Source organism: Cyphomyrmex costatus, unplaced genomic scaffold (assembly GCF_001594065.2).
Source record: "Cyphomyrmex costatus isolate MS0001 unplaced genomic scaffold, Ccosl1.0 scaffold639, whole genome shotgun sequence".
In the NCBI taxonomy this organism is placed as follows: Eukaryota; Metazoa; Arthropoda; class Insecta; order Hymenoptera; family Formicidae; genus Cyphomyrmex; species Cyphomyrmex costatus.
The window spans coordinates 1,041,676-1,065,278 of NW_017280199.1; the positions used below are offsets into that span (position 1 = coordinate 1,041,676).

Below are 23,603 nucleotides of genomic sequence, written 5' to 3' on the forward strand. Positions count from 1 at the left end.
GAAACAAGTAAGAAAATTCTTATTGTAAATTGTTCATCTATCTAAAAATTTAATTATATATCTTTTACACGAATATTAATGAAACATTTTTTGATATTTGTTTCACAAATAGATCTTGTCCCATTTTGCTTTTGTACAGTCTTAAAAAATTGTTCTAGTCTTTTATTACGTAAAAAAAATAGGATTAAATCGTGGTCCATAAAGTTCGGCAATTTGCTGATTAGTTTTGTGCACAGCCTGGGCGAGGGTACTAGACCAACACGGGGTCACACCAAGTCTGCGAGCATCAGCGCAAGTCACCGTTCCTCAAGTGGTGTACCCCCCAGCGACCATTCACTACTGGACCCTCAACCACGCAACGCCCACAACTCCTTACTCGCCACTGCTGACCCTCTTAGGCAGAGGTACAGGCCCCCGATGCCTAATACAAAAACCGAAAGACCTGCATACATTCCTGCATATTTAATATTTAAATATGTATATATATTCGGATACATTTATTCTCTTTCATTTGGTTACTTCTTTCTTGGGCCACTAACTCTCTTAGGGTATTTAGGTCTTCTATCACTATAGTCTTTCGCAAATTCTGCCGGAGCGGATGATGAGAAATTCGTTTCTCAGAAGCTCAAAAACGACAGTGCCAATCTCTTGGAGTGCTCTGTTCAAAAAATTGTCGACATAGGATTCTCTAGGATAGTTTCTGGTCATTCTTTCATTATATTTTAATTCTCTTATTGCTTTTTTTTACTCTTTATTCCTTTACTCTCTTTCTCTTTTTCATTCGCATGATATAAACTTTGTTAGATCTCAATATCGGCTTTATTGCTTCCTTTTTCATTTGTATAAATATCATTTAGGTTTGATCATGATAAAATCATCTCATTACGATTCATGATACAATTTCGACATGCTTACATTTTACTTAGAAATTTTTGTATGAATTTTTATTGATCACTAAGCTTAATACGTAGGACAATTATGATGATATACTGTAGTATATAGCGGCATGATATCTTAAGGAATTATTCTTAATTCATTATTTCCTACATGATTACGCGTTTAATACATACCATTGTGATCTTTTTGTATTTTTCCTGTTGGTTTTGAAAATTTATATCTCATAGAATATAAACTATTTAATATTATCTATTTGATAAATTGTTTATGATATGACCCAATATCTAAGTTAACATTATTTCCTTATGAAGTCTTTTCTAGTATTATTATATAATCACTATATTTTGTATCTCTCGCGCAAAAAGTACAATTATATTCTTAAAAGAATTTCTTTCCATCAATTAATGAAACTTGCATGCGCAGTTATAGTAGACTGTGCCTATTTATATAATAATGTATTACATATTTATTTTTTATTAATATGAAATAATTCCTCTTATCAATATTGCTTTATTAACTCTATTCATTAAGCTTAATTTGTAAAATATTGCTTATGCGTTGAAAATTTTTACAATATTTTTAGAAATATATAGAAATTAAATAAACTTTTTGCAACGTATGTAATTAAGTAGTGCAGCGAAAAATCTGTAACTGTTAAAAAAACTTCGTTAAAATGGACCTTGATTTTTGACTTTTTGATTATGACTGATTTATTAACTCATATATTTTACTTTGATGGAGCTAAGTTGGATATCATCTATTGCTGAAAACAAATTTGAAAGAATTAAATTATTTTGAAAAATCTTGCAGACTGGTAGATGGATGAATTGCCAGACTAAGATAATGAAGTAAAAAGGTTTGCTACGTTGCATTACTTAATAATTAATTTTATTTACCTTACATCTCTTTGCATCTTAATACCACCAGCTTCACTTAAATCGAATGGGTAATATGATAGTACATTCGTTCGAGCATATACTTTTTATGATTCGTAGTAAAAATAAATTGCTGAAATCAGCCTATATGTCTATCACGCGATTGCAATTTGTATTAAAATAAAAATTATTATTTGTTATTAGTTTGGGTGTATGCACAAGCAACAGACTGGCCACGACCACTACGGCAGCATTTCCACGGAATGTTCCGAGTCGTAGTACGTTCCATTCTGGCCAAAATAGAGCACAGCGAAATCACACTCAGGTGAGTACTTAAAACACCTAATATAACTGTAGAAAAAGAATTTATATATATGTAACTTGACAAATTTATTTGTTTTTATTAGCAATTATTAATTAATTATTAAGCATTATTTATTTTATAGCAATATAAATGTTTTTATTAAGCATTATTTATTTTATTAGCAATTAATATAAATGGTTTTCCAGGGTCACACACAAACACAGGACACAAATGCAATTAGCCCTCTAGCAAGGCCGTCCTTTTTCTCGAAATTATCCTCGAAGTTCTCCAAACGGTAAGTTCTATGATTGATTAAATCTATATAATTTTTAATATTAGTATTTGATAGCATGCTAATAATATGTAATTGTAATATTACCACTGTACATTTCCAAATATTTTTTATACATATTTAGTTTACCTATTTTGTGAGCCAAGTATCCTGTGTAAGACCAATAATTAGATCAGACTTATGAATAAATTATTTCCTAGTTGGCATTAACGTAAACTATAAAATTTTCTTGAAAAATTATTGATACTTAACTCGTAAAAATGATGAAAATATTAATTTAAAAGAGAAAGGTGTATTAAAGTACCAAAGAGTTATTAACAATTACCTACAATCGATCTTTTTAATATACTCGTATAATAATTTAATATATAATTATTGTGCATGTATTATCTAATCGAATCTCTCTAAGTATATTCACGCACATGGATGCAAAGAAGGTCCATGAAAATCAAATATTTTATAACATGAAACATTGTTATATATATTTTTTATATATTTCTTTTATTTCTTTCATTCTCTGTACTTTATTTGATTATACATCTACATTTGTCGATTTATTTCATACTATATATGTATATATATGTATAATGTATATATATGCATATATGTACATGTATATCGTAAGTAGTAAATATATATTTTTATAATAATTTCATGCTATTGCGTTATCCAATTATCCGACAAGTACAGACTGAGAGCGCTAGCATAAATATCACAGCTTTGCAGTGGATCCTCAGTGCATGCTTAGCATTTTAAACATTTAAGTGTTGAGATTTTAATATACTCGAATATATATCTCATATTGTGACATAGTTTGATAAATTATATTTATTGTTTGCATGCAAAATGATGTTTCTGTTTTTAAGGATGCACAATGACTATGTAATTCTGGAAATTCTATACATCGATGTATTTACATATTATAAGGCTATATATGATATTATTTATTACAAATCCGATGAGCCAGCAGCGACCATTATCAATGAAAGCCGCAGAATATGTAGCTTATGCATTTTGTTTCGCTTTATTTATATATTTACTTATACATATACCATATTCATCCTCAAGCGTATCGCGTACTTCATCTATCTGTATTGTTTGTTCGTCCCATAAATATTTGCTTGACAAATTGTATCCTTTAGCTGAATTTTAAGTAGAAATATCTTGGTTCCATTTTATATGCATAACGAAAAGTACACAACGTCTTCTTTTATATAGAGTTTTTAATTAAATGAAAAATCATATACTATATTACTATAAGATACAATACTATATTGCTACAAAACAAATTCTTTTGAGATCGATTGATGGGAAGTAATACACACTGCTCGGCTGAATTTAGGCCACCTCGCATACTCATTGTGCATCCCTTTTTCTCACTCGATTGTAGCGAGGCATATCTTTGATTTATTATTTATATTTATATATATATACACACATATATCCATATATATACATATATGGGACCTAATTATCATATCGCACATTCAAATGCAAAATGATAGCGCATACTATACACGTACATAAGTATTTGGAGCTGAGGATGGAAGACTGCAGAATAACGGGAGTATGTATATATATATATAATACATATATATGTACATATATATATATATATATATTTATTCATTCTAGACAATTATTATAATATTCTTTCATGATATGGTCACTGTACTCATCATTTCAATATAGTACAGAATAATTGTACAGAAATGTGCGAATTGACGGCATCCATAGCCATTGGTGCATCAGAATGAATACCTGACGTTTCTATTATCAATTCACATCGGTATATATTATATGCTGCAGGCCATGAACCATATAAGCTTCACTTCATCTCTCGAGTTCCGACAAGCAAAAGGCCATACAGACACGAGTTTTAATACAACCGATGTGCCGACAGTGTCATGATGCAGCATGCCCGATGCGTACCTAACGCATATTGAATCGAGCTGGGCAAAGAAGCAAAAGTTTATTTATTATTAGTCGACTGCTCAATGGATATTGTGTGATGCAATCTTAAAAGAGAAAAGAAAATCTCCTGACTCCGTTATTCTGTAGTTCTCAAGATTGAGTGTAGATTACTTTTTTAAGAACTTTTACATGTCAAGTATTGTGCGTCATCTTCGAGCATACATATAATATATATATATATACATATATATGTGTGTATATAACGTACATTATAATACATATATACATATGTATATGTATGTATGATTACATAATTATTGAAAAGAAAAAAAATGTCTTCCTGAAATCACAAACCAGGAAATCGCCTTACGCATTTAGGTATAACACTGGTATCTGTGCCTTTCCTAATTCAGCCTGCCTGTATGCATACTTTACGTCGTCCGTTTAAAGGAAAATCTAATATTTTCTTTATATTTTTCTACCATTTTTCGCAATATAAAATCTATTTTAGCTTATCTATTTTACTTATGTTATAAAGTAACTACAAGTAATGTATGTAAAAACTATTTTACGAAGAATGATGAAATAGTTAATAGATTGCCTTCCGACGTAAAGTATCTAACCATTATATAAAATGATAGGTGCGAATTTAATAAGTGTGTTCAAAACACTTATATTTAAGCACCGAAAGCATATTTTTATGTAACGGCGGATGTGTGACAGGCATAGATTATTTTCCTATATTAAAATTAGCAATTTAATAATCTTGTAAATGTGATGAAATAAGTTTTATTTGCAAATCAACGGTACATGAACTAGCACAGAAGATTTTTACAATTGTTAAATATTTTGTGTTTATAAAACAAACTTTTTAATTTCTTATTTATATTTTATCAATGAAAAACACGTTTATTCATGTTCCTTGTTTTTGTATTACTACTATAATACTTTTTTCTCTTTATACTGCCTTTAGTAGAAGATAAAAGCGACAGATGCTTGCTAACGTAAAAGTATATATTCGATCATAATGATTACAAGTGGTAGAGAAATTCGAGTGTGAGGAAAATGTTATAGTTATACTAACACTAATGAACGTACCAGACAGATTTGACAGATAATAGAGTACATATGATTGTTCGTACTTTGACAGATTTTTTTAAGTGAAGGAGGAAGTCTCGCCTTGTTTCCCCCGAGCTGAAATGAGAGCGAGCCGCATGCAGATAAATCGCGCCATGGCAATCGCATCTTCCACGAATGTATTATTTTATTTCGTTTTGATTTTCTCTCTCCTTTTTTCATAAATTACAATGAGGACACTAGAATAATGTATATTTTGTAACATTATAGTTAATTTTTTATTTTTTCTTTTTTTTTAATATAATAGGAAAATATGTTGGATAACAGTATATATGTATAATATTTGAAATTATAACATAAAAGCTATTGTATGATATCTATTGTTTGATCAATTTTTTGTTATTGCACAAACAATTAAAGTATATTCTCTACATTGCACATTTTCACAATATTTCACATACAATTTCAATAATATATTGTTTTGTTGACACCATATCATTTACCAAGTATAATGTGTAATATATGTATATTATGGTAAAAGCGTATAAAATTTAATAATTGTATATATTTAATAATGAATGTATACAATTATACTTATATAAGGTTAAAGAAAACAAATAAAAATAAATGTTTATTATGTCTAATAAATATGTGTACACTTATAAGAATATATTCTTATTTAAACTTTAGTAATAGTATACTAATTCATATAAATTTTTGCGCGCGTAAATTACACATTTTAATTGAAAAATTATTTATAAAATTAAACTGTATGCAATTTAATTGAAATAATAACAAAGGATTGTACTATAATGTTTTGAACAAAAATATCATAATTATTGATAGATATCTAAAATAAATATGTTACACATACAAAACTAAACAAAGAATTTTTTTTAAATACAAGAAAGAAAGAAATATGTTGTTTAACGAAATATTTTCTATTTCTTAGATTATAATGAACTATACACAAAACAATATTTTTAATTGCCTAAATATATGTAAATATAAATGTATTGTTTGTATACATTTTAGCTAAATTAGAATAGTAACTGTATACATTTACTAGGAAAAATATCAACTATCTTTTCTTATGACAATTTTAATAATAAAATTAGTATATGTATAAGTTTATTAATAAATGTATACAATTACTGATTTCATGCTTTTACTGTATAACATATATATTGTTCTTTCCCTTTTTTTTATATCCAACATAGATTCCTTTTTCAAAGATAGCGTGGAATACATATTTGATTTCTTGTAATATCATTAATAAGTCTATATATTGGCTTCTTGTACTGATTCTTTCACTAAAACGAAATTCAAGGAAATATGTCCTTTAAAATGAATGGATATATATGTTGTCATATAATATATACATATGTATGTAAATATTGACATAGCTACAACATTTTCTTCCATAAAGTATTGTGCAGCTTCATACTTTTTTGTTATTTATAGATAATTTTAAACTTATAATAAATAACGTATATCTTTGCAAGAATGAAAGAATCTAAATAGACAAAGGAGCTAATTAATTCTATTTGCAATATTAAGAAGAAACAATTCTTACAATTTAATATATAATACATTATACTTTTATTATATTGTTTTTTAATCGATATATTTATCTTTTTGGTTTAATGTCAGTGTAACAATTGCATTTATATTTTAATATTATTTAGCTGACTCGGTTTGTTAAATACAAATATATTTCAATTAAACAAATGCAAAAATGAAGATATGTAAAAAATGTGTCAGGCATTCCACTTTATCTTGTCACTTTAATTAAAGTACATGTTTTAATGCGATTAATTGAAGTATACCTTATTTTTATCAGAAATTTTCCATTGTCGAGATTCTGTAAACAAATAGCAACAGATTACATGTAAATATTTAGCATCTGTATTTGATCCACCAGAACGATTCTTTATTTCTGCAAAGTGGCAATTATAAACACTTCCCGAGGCTGATCTCAAAATTGACTAATACATTATGATTAGAGTGCTATTTGATTGCAATCAATGGCAATTCAATTTTATCTATCTTGCTTTAATTTATTTTATTAATAAATATTCATTTGTATTGTATAAATTATTGAAAACGCGAAATATAATCGAACATTATTTGATCAAGGCAAGCCATATAATCAATTGATACTTCATTTATTTGTATATTAATTAATATATCCTAATCTATACATATTGTATCATTATTTAATTATTAGAAATATACAATATTTAAGCACGTATGTCTTTGATAATCTTACTGTACAACAACAAAGATTAATATTAATGCTAAATTTTTATTCAAGAGCAATGCTGTGCTTAGTAGTACAATGTAATATTAAAAATCCAATTAAATTAACTGTCATTTATAATAGCTTTATCCAAGATTACTGTTTATAATTTTTTTTTCAATATACGAGAAATCATATATTGAACTTATTTGTTTTGTATTTTTAATGAAAAATACAAAAGCAAGGTATTATGCATAATTCTTTGGTATAAGGCGTAGCTATTAAAAATATTAATAATCTGCAATTTAACTTAATTTTAATACTAAGTACAGGTATTGGCTTTGCATATATTATAAATTTGTGAATTGTGATCATGTGTTACCTTAATATCGAAGATACGTGCCTTTTCCTATATAATATTGTGTATTTCAAATATCTCGTTACACGATAGATCAATGCACTAATCCTTCCACACAGTCATTGCCAATAGCATTTATTAATAATATCTGGTCAACGCAAATAGCATCTACATTTATGTGGCAAATAACTATTATTATAGTTTATTAACGAATCTTGGCGTATCCTATAGAGTGGCCTCGAGCTACTTAAGAATATGTTATTATCCTACTTGTAATAAATCAGAGAAATTTTATCATCTCTGATTTTTTAAGACATTGATGATTTTTTTATATTCTTTTGTACAAAGGATATTTAAAAATTGTATATTTACTTCTATTGTATGATATAAAATATTTCCAATTAACTTTTCATTTACATTTTCTGAGATTGCACAATTAATGTATCCTGATATATTTAGTATTTTGATATAATATATTTCCAACGAATGTTTAAAATCGTCATTATTAGGATTTGTTTTTGTATTTGTCACATGTTTATCGATATTCGGATACATAAGTGATATTAGAAAGTTATATATATTATATATAAAAATAATAAAATGTAATATCTAAGATCCCAATAAACTAATGTACATGAAAATAAGAAAAGAGAAAATATTGGACAATTGAAGGAGAAAGTGAGAGAGAGAAAGAGAGGGAGAGAGAGAGAAAGAGAGAAAAGAAACCACGTCATATTAAATATATCAAAATATGAGGTAAAAAAATTTGTTTGCAAATTATATAAATATAACATGTCTTTAAGTGATTATGCTTTTTGCTGCACTCCAACTACGTGCCCGTCCAAGCATCCAAAAAGGATCCTTAGGATATTTAATTAATTATAGTCAATCCATTTTATTTAAAGAATCTAATTTAGAAATTTTTTAAATTTAGAATCGTGGAGGGCAGTAAACAGCTTATAATATATAAACAAAATAGAGATATTATTTAATAATTTTAAGGAGCAATAATAGTAATAAATTCGCATTAATAAATATGTCAAAAATGTCTTGTATATGTTGTATTAATTTATTTCTAAATCCTTGTAAACATAAAAGGAATGTTTTTGCCTGTGCGAAAATATATCTTATAGCGTTCATAATGCATGTAACTCGGTAGAAATGTGTTATGTGTGAATTGGGCTCTTTTTTTTTATATTTACACAACACATTTATCTTTTGATACATCGTATTAGGGAATCAGAAATTATTCTAAGCAAAGAGATTCACGATCGCAATTTACTTAACTTAATTTCTCTAAAAAAAAAACATTCATATTTTTAAAAATATCTATTAATTATATATATCCGCGTTGAGATTTCACATCAACGTTATACATCTTTATATTTTTATTTATTTTTATATAAGAATTTATGTATAATTTTGAAAATATCAATATATGACTTCCACCAGAGATTTTCTAAGCTCATCCTATCATAATTTTATGTGTTATAATCAGTGTGCAATGGTGACAGGATGGTGATGGTTGTTATACATATGACAATTTGATTAATTTATCATGTTTAGTGTTTGTTAGCAACTGCCTTTGTTTTGTTATTTCAGCCCCATGGACCCATCCGTACCCCCCAAGCACCTAGTAGTGAGGTACGTTGCTACATACCATAATACCACTATCCGTATTCTAATTTCATTCATTCATTCCTTGATTTTTCGTACTTCCAACTTTTTGTTGTCGATCATTATCAATGTGTGACGCGTACTTATATTCGTTTAAATAGAATATAATATTTGATGCACGTTCGTTGATATCTACGATGATCTTTGTGTAATATAACATGCATATTTTATGAGATGATTTAGTATTGCCTCTCAAAAATATTTGATATTTTAAATAACTACTCAAACATAAGAATTATATTTTAATTATTATATTACGACTTAAGGTTAAAGATCTGTAGAAAGCAATATTATTCTAATTAGATATATATATATTGTATAATTATCAATATAAGACAGAATTTATCTAATTTCTAATATATAAGGTACATGTGTGAAACATATTGGATTAATGTTGTCATTTTTGCCTAGTAACTTTTAACTCTGACTTATTATTTACATACTTCATCATTCACATATAAACTACTATATTTTTCTCATTATTTATTGTCATAAGAATATCCCAAGACTTGATATTATCATGGTAATAATCTAATATATATTCAGGATTGCAACGATTCACATATAACTTTTGTCTTTTATGTTAAACTCACTTTTAAGTGTTCTTTACTATATAAATGTAAATATATGTATGCAACACTAAAATTGTAATTAAATTTATGACGTGAAATAATTTGCATGTCACGCATGTATGTTATAACTTTCCATAGGATTTGATTCTGGATGAATTTCCATTCTACATTATGTTTTATCTATCGACAGCTTGCAAAGATTTTAGCACAACGTTATATCTTAGAATCTCTTTTAAGCGGATTAAGAGTTTATTTTTGCGCCGCAATCGCAAGCTTGAAGCTTCAATGTACAACATCACATTCTGCACAAGATCGACATTTTACATAACTTGATCTATTTCGTAATTTTTAATTTAATCCTAACATGCATAAAAACGTGTTATAATTTCTAATAAAAGATAAAAATAGTCCCCGTGAGAAATATTCGGACAAATTCATAAATTATCGCTCTCGTGATGTTAAATATAATATAAAAAAATATTCGAGATAGAAGTATTCGAAATTTCGCTACATAATTTAAACTTTTTTTTATTGCAGTTGGATTATATCGCAGTATTAAATTTATTCGTAATTGTAAAACCTGTACCACTGGAATTGCTTTAGATAATTGAACGGGTTTAAGATATCTTTTTGTTACAGCGGAGCTACTACTAACGATGAACAGGTCAAACCGCGCAGTCTACGTTTCACATGGAGTATGAAGACTACCAGTAGTCGAGATCCTAATGAAATAATGTCCGAGATCCGAAAGGTATTGAAAAAGAGAAGCATATTTATGTTACCAAATGTCATGCGATATCAAAGGCGATATATTTTACGAATACAGAGACGAGTCTATTTATAATATACACCTGTCTTTTTGAGACGGATGATATAACATTTATTTATGGGAGACTAGACACGTTATCGTATTATCTTCTTCCAGGTGCTGGATGCTAACAAATGCCAGTATGAACAACGCGAGCGATTCCTATTGCTGTGCGCACACGGTGAGGCAGCGACGGATAGTCAAGTACAATGGGAGATTGAGGTCTGCAAGTTGCCACGACTTTCCCTAAACGGAGTACGATTCAAGCGTATCTCCGGCACGTCAATCGGTTTTAAAAATATTGCCAGCAAAATCGCGAACGAGCTCAAGCTGTGACTGTCGGCTACGGGCGCCCTAGCCGCCAATCGCGCCAACCCATAACGACCTCGTGAGCGTAGCCACCAAGTGGCGGTGGTCACCGAGGAGTTTTACTCTTGTTTCTTCTTCTGGGACTCCGATTCCGAATCCGATACCCAAGAAATATTCGTTTAAATGCGATTCCTCCGTCCCAGTCGACAAACATCATTGTCAGGTGAGAGGAAAGAGAGAGAGAAAGAGAAAAGTAGAGATCTTCTCACGTGTTTGTCGTCTCCTCTGCGTTGGAGGTACCGCTTTAACGATTCGTCGAAAAAAGTTTGAAACTGTGATCCGTGATGATGACTAATACGTATTCAAATACTCCCGAGTGCCAAAATGGAGAACTAGATCGGTTCCTCGTAACATTTTGCGAACGAGAAAAAGAGAGAGATAAAGAACGAATGATAAGAGAGACGGTCCAGCTGACCTGATCAACCGTACAAAGAAGCTGGTATTAGACACAATAATCTATATTTATTAATTTTGAATTTTTCTTATCGATAACAAGACGTGCATTCGAACGAAAATAATCAGTCATTACAGGTTGATCTGCCTTCCCAATTGTCGAACAATTCGTCACATCTGTCATGAAGTATAGCTTCATTTTTAAACAGTATTATGTTTCGTGTTATTCTTGACGTTGAAGGTATTTGCATTCAAATTGATATGTCTCTAGAATGTTGAACACTTATACGCGTATACTATCGTAAGATGTTGAAGGATTAAAGTAGAATCGAGATTTAATCGGATTGTTAAATGTGCCTAATAAAACATTTCTCATCCATTTTGTTTTTCATGGCGACAGCGTTCCTTGTACAATAAAATAACGCAATGATATGGAGGATAAAAGAGGCAATATACACACATCTACAACGTCAAGAAATTTCTCTGTAACTTCCTGTTTTTCTTCTATCTTATGTATCTTGTATGTAAAAAATTTTATTAATGGAGATTTTGCCTGTAAATAATTTGACAAATTACAGAACCGAGAGACATGTGTTGCGTTCTGTATCAACGAAACTCTAACATCATTTATAATGCATTAGCGCCGTGAATGAATAATGAATTGAATTATTTTAATGTTGCACAATATGCAACTGTTTATTTTTTTCGAACATTTTTATGATACTTTACCTTTTTTTATCTATAGCTTAAGTTTGAAAAGTATAAGTTTGAAAATACGCAGCACTATAGACATTAGCCAATTATGATTAAAACATGTAATAATTATTGTTATTAATATTTTTATTTTTATCATAGACAAGAGTGTTATATATATATATATATATACACATGTATATATACATACATATGTATATATGTATATGTAGTATACATAATATTATAAAGGTAGAAGCAGAGAAATTAACATAATTTAGAAATACCATCGAGTTATTACTCGTGTTTCATGTGATTAATACACAATTCATCATTCTAAAAATTGAAATTATATAAATCTAAAACTACATCAGTAATAACAAGATCTGTTATTTCTACGAGAAATATGATAATACAATTAAATTTAAGTATTATAATTGGCTATATTGTACTATTTAATCCTTTCATTCAGAAGTATATTTGCAGTTGAATGAAATAAAATTAGGGATTATCGTAAAACGTAGAAGAACGAACTAGAGACTTGGTGTATATAGTATATATTACGAAGGTACTAAAAATTAATGAGAAGAAAGAGAAAGAAAGAGAGAAAACTTCACACACCAAAATCATAAAATACACTTTAAAACTCAAGTATCGCAAACTTTTTATATTTGCCTAAGATTAATGAAGTATGTTATTAAAATAGGCAATGATTAATTTATTTACATACTATAAACTCAATGATTTTTCACATTTCTAACACTTGCTACACTGAAAAATACAGAATAACTTCAGCGCGCCAGCACGACGTACAATCGTGATACGTCGTGTTGCGGATCATGAAACGACTGATAGCAACTAAGTATCGGCGCCAATTGTCTGTTACTGAACATCTTGACAAAAATTCTAAGTAAATGATTAACGCAGCACTGGCATCGGGACTTACCTTCTTTATGCATAACCATACCAGTTTCGTGTCATCGGATTACTCCATGAACCAATAAGCGAGATAATGTAATATGACGATATAGTAATAATGTTATCGATTTACATTTTAAGGGGAGAGACAATTTAGATGCAAAACATTCACACAGTCCTCTAAAAGAGAGAAAGAAAGATATATATACATATATCCAATCACTTTTAAGGAATTAGACTGGAGGATAATAATCGTTTTCTTTTTTCGTTTGTTCCTACGTCAATCAGAATTAGTATCCTGAGTACAATATCGAACGTCATTATTATTATCATGTAAAATAAAAAGAAAAGGATTGTAATCCAAAGCGGCCGTTGTAAATGACTCTATAAAGATATACACAATACCATAAATAGGGATGATTATTATCATTATTATTATTATCATTATTATTATTATTATTATTATCATTATTAATGTTAACGTAAGGTCCTTCAGGTAGCATTAATAATACACATCCCCGACATATAGACGAATTAATTATCGTAATCTATACATAAATTCACCCTTCGCCGGCTTGCTTTACGAAATAAATGTATAAATTAACGATCGCGCGCGCGCGCACGATGTGTACGTGAAGAAGAAGATACAAATCTAAAGACATTCATAATTTTAACGCGTGAGAGAAGAATTCAAGAGACAATTAGAATCGCGGAGCTACACGGGCGACGCTTAAAGTCAAATTTGGCGTAACACCGAGGGAGTTTTCTTGTGATTTTTTTTGTATGTAAGTACCGCGAATGAACATATTACTCCCGCGGTAGTCGCCCGCGTGGCTGCGCGCGATAACCATTCGACGCGCACATAACACATACGTGAATTACATACATAGACACGTCGGTCTCTGTAGATAGGTACATACATATACAGCTTTGCTAAGTGTTTTCTGGTGATCGGTATCTAGCCAAAATGTAGCAAAACGTTTATAATAAAATGGTAACACGCATTGTTTCCCAATTTAGATTCCTGTCAAACGCGTAAACTCATATTATGACATGATCGAGTCGTCGATATTTTCTTTCTTTCGACAAAGTCTTGAAGAGAGAGGGTGAACGCATTTCTTTCTAATATTGTCAATTAATGTGTTTGTGTACATATAATTATGATGTATAAATACGGAAAATATTTCACTCGAGAAGCAGAACCTGTTGGTTGTAACGTCTGATTATACGCTTCTTAGAGATAGACAAATTTATTATGACAGGCACGTATATATAGTCGTGAAGTTTTTAATATAAGTTTCGCCTCCTCTATATATTTGAGCAAGAAAGAAGGGTACAACTTTTTTCATGACCGTTCGAGAATCGTTTTATATCTACTTTTCTTCTTATATATTTTTTCTTTGTGAAAAATTATCATAACACTACATTCAAGAAAAAATTGATGTGTGTGTATATGAAATAAAGTTAATAATAAAATCCTTATTTACATTATTACGAGATCGCGTTGTAATTTATATATAACTAATTCAGAGTTAGATCAATAATTCTTTAAATTAGTTTTTAAATATATATTATATATGTGTATATATATATATATATATATAATTAAAACTTTTAATTAAAAATTTTATGTGTGTGTGTGTGTGTGTTTGTGTGCGTGCGTGTGTGTGTGTGTGTGAAGAAAAATATATATTAGAAAATTAAAAAATAAAATTATGCTTGTACAGTCACAAAATAATGAAAGTTGTACCCTTTTTTGTAAAAGTACAAAAATCAGACAACTATTCAAGAAAGGAAGTAAATAAGTATTGTATTGGTTCTATAAATACCGCTAATACAATATCAAAATGTTACAAAATAAAATTACATTCCTTTAAACTCGAAGACCATTGCTTGCGAGTAAAAGAAGACCGAAAATATTTCGAAAAATATTCGTTAAGTATGTTTTTAAAATTTATTTCTACCTGTACGATACATTTTGTCAAAATTTTACAGTGAATTAAATTTTCACGTTGCTTGCTTTATAAGTTATAAAAATAATTCTTTTTTTAAATTAAAAATGTATGTATTGAAATATATGTATATTAGAACTATTAGATGATTAATTTTAAATTAACAATTAGCTATGGCTTTTAAAATTGCGGTTCTACTTTTAATGCAGACGAAAAGGAATATTTGATTAGTTTTATTACGTGACTAAAATCATTACTCTAGATTGAAATTGTAGACTGGAAAATAAGATAACATCAATATTTCGGAGTCAGTTTTTATGTTAAGATCTTAAGTGCAATCTTAAGATATCTGAATCAATCAGACGCGCGTGTTCGTAGTCAGACTTTATATTTAAGACTTCCTTAAATATATCTTTAGATGCTCAGTAGCCAATAAAATAATTCGTAGAGCATTTGAAGATAAACTTAAGGAACTTTAAATATAAAATCTGACTATGAATATGGGTAAGAGAACTGTATTCGCATCTTTTTAGCCATTACTTGAGATGATCTGAAAATAAATATCGACTATACATACCGACCAATAGAATCTTTGACATCTGAAGGGCGCGTTTCGTTTCACGCATAATATATCATTTTATTTATTTTTTTTAATTTTGGTCAATATTAAAAATTAACAAAAATAAAATCATACATGGAATAACAACAGACTATAAATCTGTCGTGTTACTTGCACTTTTTTGGATATTTATAATTTTCCATTTCGTTCTCTTCAATGTCCGAATATATAGATATTTATTTTGTTTGAAATGCAAAAATTTTCGAGAATTTTAAGCTTATAAATACCAATCTAAATTCAAAATTTCAAATTGTTCCAAAACTTTGCCTTATTCCGATTGGTCGAGTCGATTTCCAGCATGCAATTCTAACACTGGTTTGATACGAGCAATACGGACTTCAGTAGCTTCGCTGTCATCGCAAGTGATTTCCCAGCTGTTGAGCATCATGACGTTGCAGCAACGTGCTTGCGGTCTTGTGATTTTTCGCCGATTTCAAGATACTATTCAATACCTGCTAATGCAAACATCATACGGAGAACATCACTGGACGCCGCCTAAAGGTTAGTATATGTTTTTCACACCGTTCATCAGCTAAACGTTATTATCAATAATTTAGACTCAACTACACCATAGATATAATATAAAATTAATCTTCGTTTACTTATTGGTTATTCTTTTCTAATTCTTAAAAAAAAAGGAAAAGAGCAAATTTAATCGCGATTAAAAGTTAATCTTCGGGATATCCTTAGCCTTAGCGAGCAAACGGATTAAAGTTTCGTTTACATCGCGCGATTAATGCCTGTTTCCACCAATGCAGATTAACTTTAATCTCGGTTTAACCTACTGTTAATCTTTTTCTAATTTTTAGAATTAGAAAAAGATGAAGAGCAAATTGAACTAAGATTAAAATTAATCTATATTAGTGAAAATGGGCATAAGTCATTTATGTAGGGACGTATAATTAGAGATTTCGATCACTGTACTGAATTAGTACACATTGAAGACTGTTCATGTAAATGCAATGGCATAATACATTCAATTTTCATAATAAATTAATACGTGTATGTTCTGTTATATAACGCATGCCATTGGTTGCTATTGATGTATTCTAGATTCTAATTGAATAGTTTAGAAAAGAACACACCTGAAAGCGAGTGCTCACTCAACTGTTGAGTTCGCTGAATCCGCTCATTATTATTATTGAATAAATATTTATGCCCATTTTCACCGATGTAGATTAACATTAATCTCGGTTTAATTTGCTCTTTGTGTTAATCTAGTCCTAAAAATTAGAAAAAGATGAACAATAAGTTAACGAACATTAATCAATTGTATAGTAAGTGAAAAAATTATGAACACAAATGTAGAATTATACATGCATAACAATTTGTGAATGTAAAGATAATGTAAAGAAAGACAAAAGAGAGAAAAAGGAAAAATTAAAAATTTTTATTAAAAAATGTTTTTCTTTCATTGTGAATTTAAATCGAAAATGTAACTTTTTTAATTTAAAAAATTCTTTCCCGTAAAAAAAATTAAATTCAACTCAGTTTGACGGTCACTCGGTGTCTCAGGTCACGTTGATCCGGATGAATCTGACATGGAGACTGCCTTGCGCGAAACTCAAGAAGAGGCCGGATTCGTACCGAATGACTTGAAGATCTTCGAGGACGCGAAACACGAAATGACGTATAAAGTGAAGGGAAAGCCGAAAATCGTCATCTATTGGTTGGCGGAGCTGCTCAATCCGGACAAACCCGTGAGATTGTCGAATGAGCATCAGGCGTTCGACTGGCTCCCGCTGCGTGAAGCGTGTGATCGTGCAAAATACAACGAGATGCGGAAAGCACTCAATGAGTTCGATGATTATGTATCACAAAATCTTTTGTAGGTTTTGTTCCGAAGACATATTTTTATCTTACGTTCATTTTGACCAATATACATAATTTAATCTTGGTTTAACTTTTTATCTTTGTTTGGTTCCAAGAATTAGAAATAAAGGATAAAGAGTAAATTAAACTGAGATTAAAGTTACTCTACATTGGTATAAATGAACATTACTCAGTTATTTCTAAAATTGGACTCTCAGTAAATGTACTGACATATTTATGTCGTCATACATATAGACTGACGTAAATGTGTTTAATCTAACTATAGAACAAGTTAAAACGGTGAAATCCTAAATATAATGGCTGTGTTGAGCATAACAATGCAACCGTTTTATTCATTCTGCTGAATGTAGCCATTATGTTACGAATATGTTAATTAAAATATATATATATATATATGTGTAATAATTCGAAATATTTGTATGTTACTTTTACACTTAAATTAAATTAATGTATCACGCTTTTAATGTCCTAGTACGCATTAATACGTCCAATCGAAGTCGCTATAATCTAAATTCCTACATACGTTCCATGAAAACAAACCTTTCGATTTGTAATCATAAAACATGACGTTACTGACAGTAGGTCTGTTCGCATTGCTCGATTCTTTAAAAAATTATGAACATTTACACTTAAAATGAGAGAAAAATATATATTCGGGCGTTTAAGAAAGAGAGAATACGAAGTTGCTGAGTGCAAAAAGTGCAAGAAATGCGAATAGACTTACTGGCTACTAAAAGCTAAAAGTCGCAATCGTCGCAATATACAGGAACAACTGGGCAACTGGGCAGTGACGGCAGCTGTGGCAGTGACATACAGAAAAACACATGCAATAAGTAACTTGAATTAATTGCAATCGAAAATTATTGAAAACGTAAGGTTACTATTTCTATTAAAAAATACTCAGCTGTGATTGATTAATTGATTAAATTGCATTTTATTTATGCACTATTCTTTTATTAAAGTCGATTTGCCAGAAGTTCAAGCAATAATTAATCATTCATGGATATACGAAGTTTGCTATCTTTCCTCAAGTATTGGTACTTTCGATACACTCTCGTTACTGAATTATACATGGTAGAGGAATGGGAAAGAAATTTTATCAGTATCCTTTTTAATATAGCTTATCATAATTTTTGAATTTATTCCAAATGAAACATCTCGACATCAATTAAGTCGAATGATATACATAATATGCAGTAATCGCGTAAATAATAATAATCTTTATGATGCGATTATGATATAATAGAAAGTATAGATTATAATATAGAATCTTGTAATTAAGCATGCAAGATGCTATATTTATCGCTTGTAACCTTTCATAGAAGAGAAAAAAAATTCTATATTTTTCTTACATTAATATAACAGACATTTTTCTTCTAGTCCTGTTCTCGCTTTTCTTCCTCTTCAACTACAAAGTAGTGTTGCCACTCACGCAATATATTTTAGGAAATTGATTACGTTTGATGTTCCTGCAACTTATAAAAATTACATTGTTTCAATATTCTAATGAATTCCACTTATAAAACAAGACTATATATTTATATAAAACAAGATTATATCATGTAAAATATACTAAAAATATGAATCTTAAAGAATAGTGGTATTAAGTTTATCATGGAATTTAGATACCTGTCTATATAGATTATAAGAATCTAGTATTAAAATAAGAACCAACAGGTAAAAGGTTAAAAATGACATTGAATCTTTACCTTATTTCGAACAACCTAAGCAAAATTATATTGAAATATTTCTTTATTTTGTTTTATGTCATATAAAAGAATAGAAATATTTAAATATGTCACAAAATCATTTTTTTATAATAGCCTAAAAAATTACACAAACTATGATAATTAAAAAATTGTTTTTCTTAACTTTAATTTTTAATCAATAATCTTTTCTAAAAACGTTTATATAATTGCTATAAGGAATAGAGATAAAATATATACACATAATAAATATTAAATTTTTATTTTTTAATACGAAGTTCATTATACGAATAACCATTAACCAATACTTTTAACAATTTCTATAATATTATATATTTTGCAAATTTATCAATATTCAATGATTTACATTGTTACTCCATATTCAATTCACTGCATCTGATATTCACTCCACATGTTGAAATTTAAAGAATGTACACAAATTATTTCGTATCTGGCAATGAGAAACATCAACACAGACAGCTTTTATCTAATAATATTTAACATTATAAATAGGCACAATAGGAGTAATACGAACCAGATTTTGCAGACTCACTCTCTCTCTCTCTCTCTTTTTCACTTTCTCTCTCTTTCTCTCTCTCTCTCTCTTTTTCTTTTTTTTTTTTTATAATTTTAGCTACGCAAATAGATTAAATTTGATGGCATAGTTTCATAGAATAAAAATTAAATTGCCACATCTTTAAGGCGTTAAGTTTTGATATTGATCTATAAAAATTATCAGAATACAAACTGTTCCCGTAACTTTATAATTAAGATTAAATTATACATATTCAAAATAATGATTGAAAAATAATGTAGTTAGGAATAAAATAAAGAAATAAGTGTAGTAGTAATAATAAGAACAATAGCAATGATATTGAAGTTTACATAATACACGATTTCGCAATACACTGTGCGAGTGTATGAAGCATTGCCTTCTTGATGTATTTACATATAAGATTACTAGACCTCGCCAAATGAACATAGGCACTTGTCGCGCTCGAGTCAAATCGCACAAGTCCTATCTTTCCCCTTTTCATTTTTTAATTATACTACGCCATCTCTCCCAATATCTAGTATCGCTTAAGACGAATACAATGCTTTTATTGCTAATATTGCAATGATATTTTGTATAACTGTGTGTTGGAGTCATGATATTCCTGATATTACAATGTTATATGCATGTATCGCTCGTATTTGATACGGCGGTACAACTCTGTAAATATAGGTAAAGAAACATAATTATGCAACGTATAATAAAATTCTATCGAATATTAATACGAAGAGATTCATATCGGTAAACATGATATGGATCTACAGTCCGTGTGTGAATCATTTTCTGTGTCTAATCGCCTGACTCGTACTCTCTGTTTATAGTGGTACTCTTTGAGATAGCTCTTAAGTGTCTTTGGCAACTGCAGCTTATTTATGCCATCGTACGTTGTTCGCGTGGTTATCACCGCTCTGCACAAGTGCTGTAGCGGAAATGCGAAATTCCGATGTAACGGGATAGTGAGCATGGGCTCGAAAAACATACAACATGAGGGATCCTTATAATGCTCGATTAAACCGCATACCTGTAAAGATATATACGGATCATTACATCATGCTTATTGATTATTAAAATGAAATGCAAATATGAAATGCTAACAATTATACATATACGTACCGTTTCGGAAGCGTAAACTCCTGGATCATGCGAATCAAAACTAAACTTATGATTCCATTGCTCAATCCGGGCATGTAACGAGCGTCCATATTTACGAAAACTCACGGAAAACAAAAATTCTTCCTGCGCGGAATCTCGCAACAAAAAAGTACCCTCTTGTTTGCCTTCCAATAAACGTTCCGCTTCATAACGATCCATCTTACCCCAATAAAAAGAGCAGGCTGTAATCGACCTTAAGTCCGGCACCAAACAATGGACATAATCGACCTGTATTATAAAATAGCAAAACAGTGAGTATATAACATGAATTATGAATGTATACTAATATTTTAAAGGTTAAATGTATGTAGTAGAAAAACGAAAAAAATGTACAAATGTAACACATATCGTGTATATCTTTATATAATTGATTTTCCGTACTATTAGTATCATGCTATTAAAGTTCTCGTTTTTCACATATAGTTTGTACAGACAATTGTAAGAAATGTAGAAAATTATGCAGAAACATTGTTCTTTGTGAAAATTTCTACTAATAAAATTAAAAGTGTAATATATAAGCAAAATCTTTTGCAGCATATAAATTGATTTCATAAAGTATCGATAGGATCTACGAATTTTTATATAAATGTAAGATAAATATAAATTTGAATATGAAAAAGAATTTACCTGCGTATGTGCAGGTCTTTCAATATTTGGAATTAATGTAAAGTCGATTTGGGATAAGGCTGTAAGAGCGGCAGCTTGAATACCGGCATGTGCTTGGAACAATGCCGCTAAACTGTCCACCGTTATTCCGTTGGGGTGAACTTGTATACCTGTAGGATAATTAGGCCTATAACCAGGAGGAGGTTCAACGCCTTCCTCCATCTCTCGTGCGCGTTGCATTCGAGCACGTTCGTCACAATCCTTTAAAAACAAAAAATGAATATAGTAAAATTAAATTTTTATAAGTTCCTCTTAAAAAAAATAATAATAAAAGAACGTACTTCCATAGGAAATTCTTCAGGGTTAAATCGCGATAAATCAATTACAGGACTCGGTGGCAAAGGCCCGAGAACGGGACTTTGTGGAGCGGATCGACTATTAAACACAATACCCGCACCCATAGGATGCTCCTCGGTTCTCCTATAACCGGTGCATATACAATCAGAGTTACCATTCCCTTGGCCGGGAATAATGTCAGTATTTTTTGAGCTTTTGCTCTTGGCGCAATTAAATTTCAATACCCAGTTGCTACGTTTCTTTTTCGATGATAAAACGTGATTACATATTGGGCTTTGATCTTTGTTGCGCTGTTTATCTAATGTGAGCAAATAAATTTGAGTTATTATACAAAATTACAATATATATGTGAGAAATTAATTTGAAATACATACTTTTTCTCTTTCCAAATGACAAAGTTTTAGAAGATCTTCTTAAAGGTGGATTTACAGGACTATCTTCAGAACTGCTACTACTGTTACTACCACCAGAACTACTACAGCATGCCTCCTGCTGTTGTGTAAATGATGGCTCGCTCGTAACATTACCATTGTTACAAACTTGCTTTGTATCCTGAGTTTCGACAGGTTGACTATACAAAGATTCAAATCTAGAATTATGGTTGTCTACATCTAAGTTTAAACGATCGTTGTCCAAATTCCCTTCTAATTTACATTCTGGTCTATTCGGCAGTATATTAGGGTTCGTTACAGGTACATTGCCATTAGTCTCGTTATCGGGCAAACTTTCATTGCCATCTCTATTTACCATATCCAAGGGCAATGGGTGGCTGAGCGCGTTAGCGCATATCTCAGTAGGCTGCCTTTCACCATCCATTCTAAAAAAGTCTCTGAGACTAGCAAAGTGCTGTCCCATTATTAATTTGCATGGCAGGCATTTTATTGCCTTAATGATTCCTTGTCTACACCATGATTGTAGAAACTATACAAGATATACATTGAAATCTGAATCTCTAATTCGGCATGATGCAACTCCAACTTTTCACAAATTTTATATCCACCTAGCCACATGGAGGATGTTACGTCAGAGAATGCAGTAGGTCTGTCGCATGCTCACCTATATGAATAATAAAAATCACTGTGTAATGTATCTACTAGAGAAATATTTATTCATGAAAATAGTTTTAATATGTTATATATATTATATCTATATTCATATGCAAGTAAATGAGAGATTTATGCTTTTTAGTATTGGAATGAATTCAAGAATAAAGGCAACATATTGATACATTCTCATCGTATTATTGAGTCAAACACAGATACTGTATCATGCGTGATAATCGTGAATGAAAAACGGTACCTCAAACGAAAAAATGACAGGCTGAGTCTTATAGATTCGCTCATAGTAATGCACATATATACACGCACACATACACCCGTGTATTACGTTAACTACCTATCGGTAGTGACTCGTCTCACATACAGATGTCATTATTG

At 29.9% G+C, this 23,603-nt stretch overlaps 4 protein-coding genes across 9 annotated transcripts in view; 3 read left to right on the forward strand and 1 right to left on the reverse strand.

Moving 5' to 3' along the window:
• Nucleotides 1-12,570, forward strand: part of LOC108779904 (serine/threonine-protein kinase MARK2) — a 28,384-nt gene extending 15,814 nt beyond the window's left edge. For 3 of the 6 annotated variants that reach the window (XM_018547454.1, XM_018547456.1, XM_018547455.1), the window contains exons 11-16: nt 237-404; nt 1,977-2,097; nt 2,283-2,371; nt 9,562-9,603; nt 10,848-10,959; nt 11,134-12,570. In XM_018547454.1, coding sequence (XP_018402956.1) covers nt 237-404; nt 1,977-2,097; nt 2,283-2,371; nt 9,562-9,603; nt 10,848-10,959; nt 11,134-11,352 — 751 coding nt within the window. In that variant the 3' untranslated portion in view covers nt 11,353-12,570. Of the gene's footprint in view, nt 1-236; nt 405-1,976; nt 2,098-2,282; nt 2,372-5,432; nt 5,593-9,561; nt 9,604-10,847; nt 10,960-11,133 lie in introns of those variants that run through there. The other 3 variants (XM_018547457.1, XM_018547458.1, XM_018547459.1) reach the window with 3 other exon arrangements.
• Nucleotides 12,571-16,278: 3,708 nt separating this feature from the next.
• Nucleotides 16,279-17,800, forward strand: Apf (purine phosphoribosyltransferase family protein Apf). Its single transcript, XM_018547423.1, has 2 exons — nt 16,279-16,461; nt 17,476-17,800. The coding sequence occupies exons 1-2, from the start codon at nt 16,347-16,349 to the stop codon at nt 17,790-17,792; spliced, it is 432 nt and encodes a 143-aa protein (XP_018402925.1). The 5' UTR covers nt 16,279-16,346; the 3' UTR covers nt 17,793-17,800.
• A 568-nt stretch (nt 17,801-18,368) lies between these two features.
• Nucleotides 18,369-19,316, forward strand: LOC108779893 (serine palmitoyltransferase small subunit A). The gene is made up of 3 exons (XM_018547426.1): nt 18,369-18,664; nt 18,756-18,895; nt 19,159-19,316. The coding sequence occupies exons 2-3, from the start codon at nt 18,793-18,795 to the stop codon at nt 19,245-19,247; spliced, it is 192 nt and encodes a 63-aa protein (XP_018402928.1). The 5' UTR covers nt 18,369-18,664; nt 18,756-18,792; the 3' UTR covers nt 19,248-19,316.
• Nucleotides 19,317-20,320: 1,004 nt separating this feature from the next.
• Nucleotides 20,321-23,212, reverse strand: Socs36E (Suppressor of cytokine signaling at 36E). The gene is made up of 5 exons (XM_018547391.1): nt 22,542-23,212; nt 22,152-22,465; nt 21,832-22,071; nt 21,166-21,432; nt 20,321-21,073 (listed from the first exon to the last, which is right to left on the reverse strand). Exons 1-5 carry the CDS (start codon nt 23,020-23,022, stop codon nt 20,786-20,788), a joined length of 1,590 nt encoding a protein of 529 aa, XP_018402893.1. The 5' UTR covers nt 23,023-23,212; the 3' UTR covers nt 20,321-20,785.
• Between the last annotated feature and the right edge of the window lie 391 nt (nt 23,213-23,603).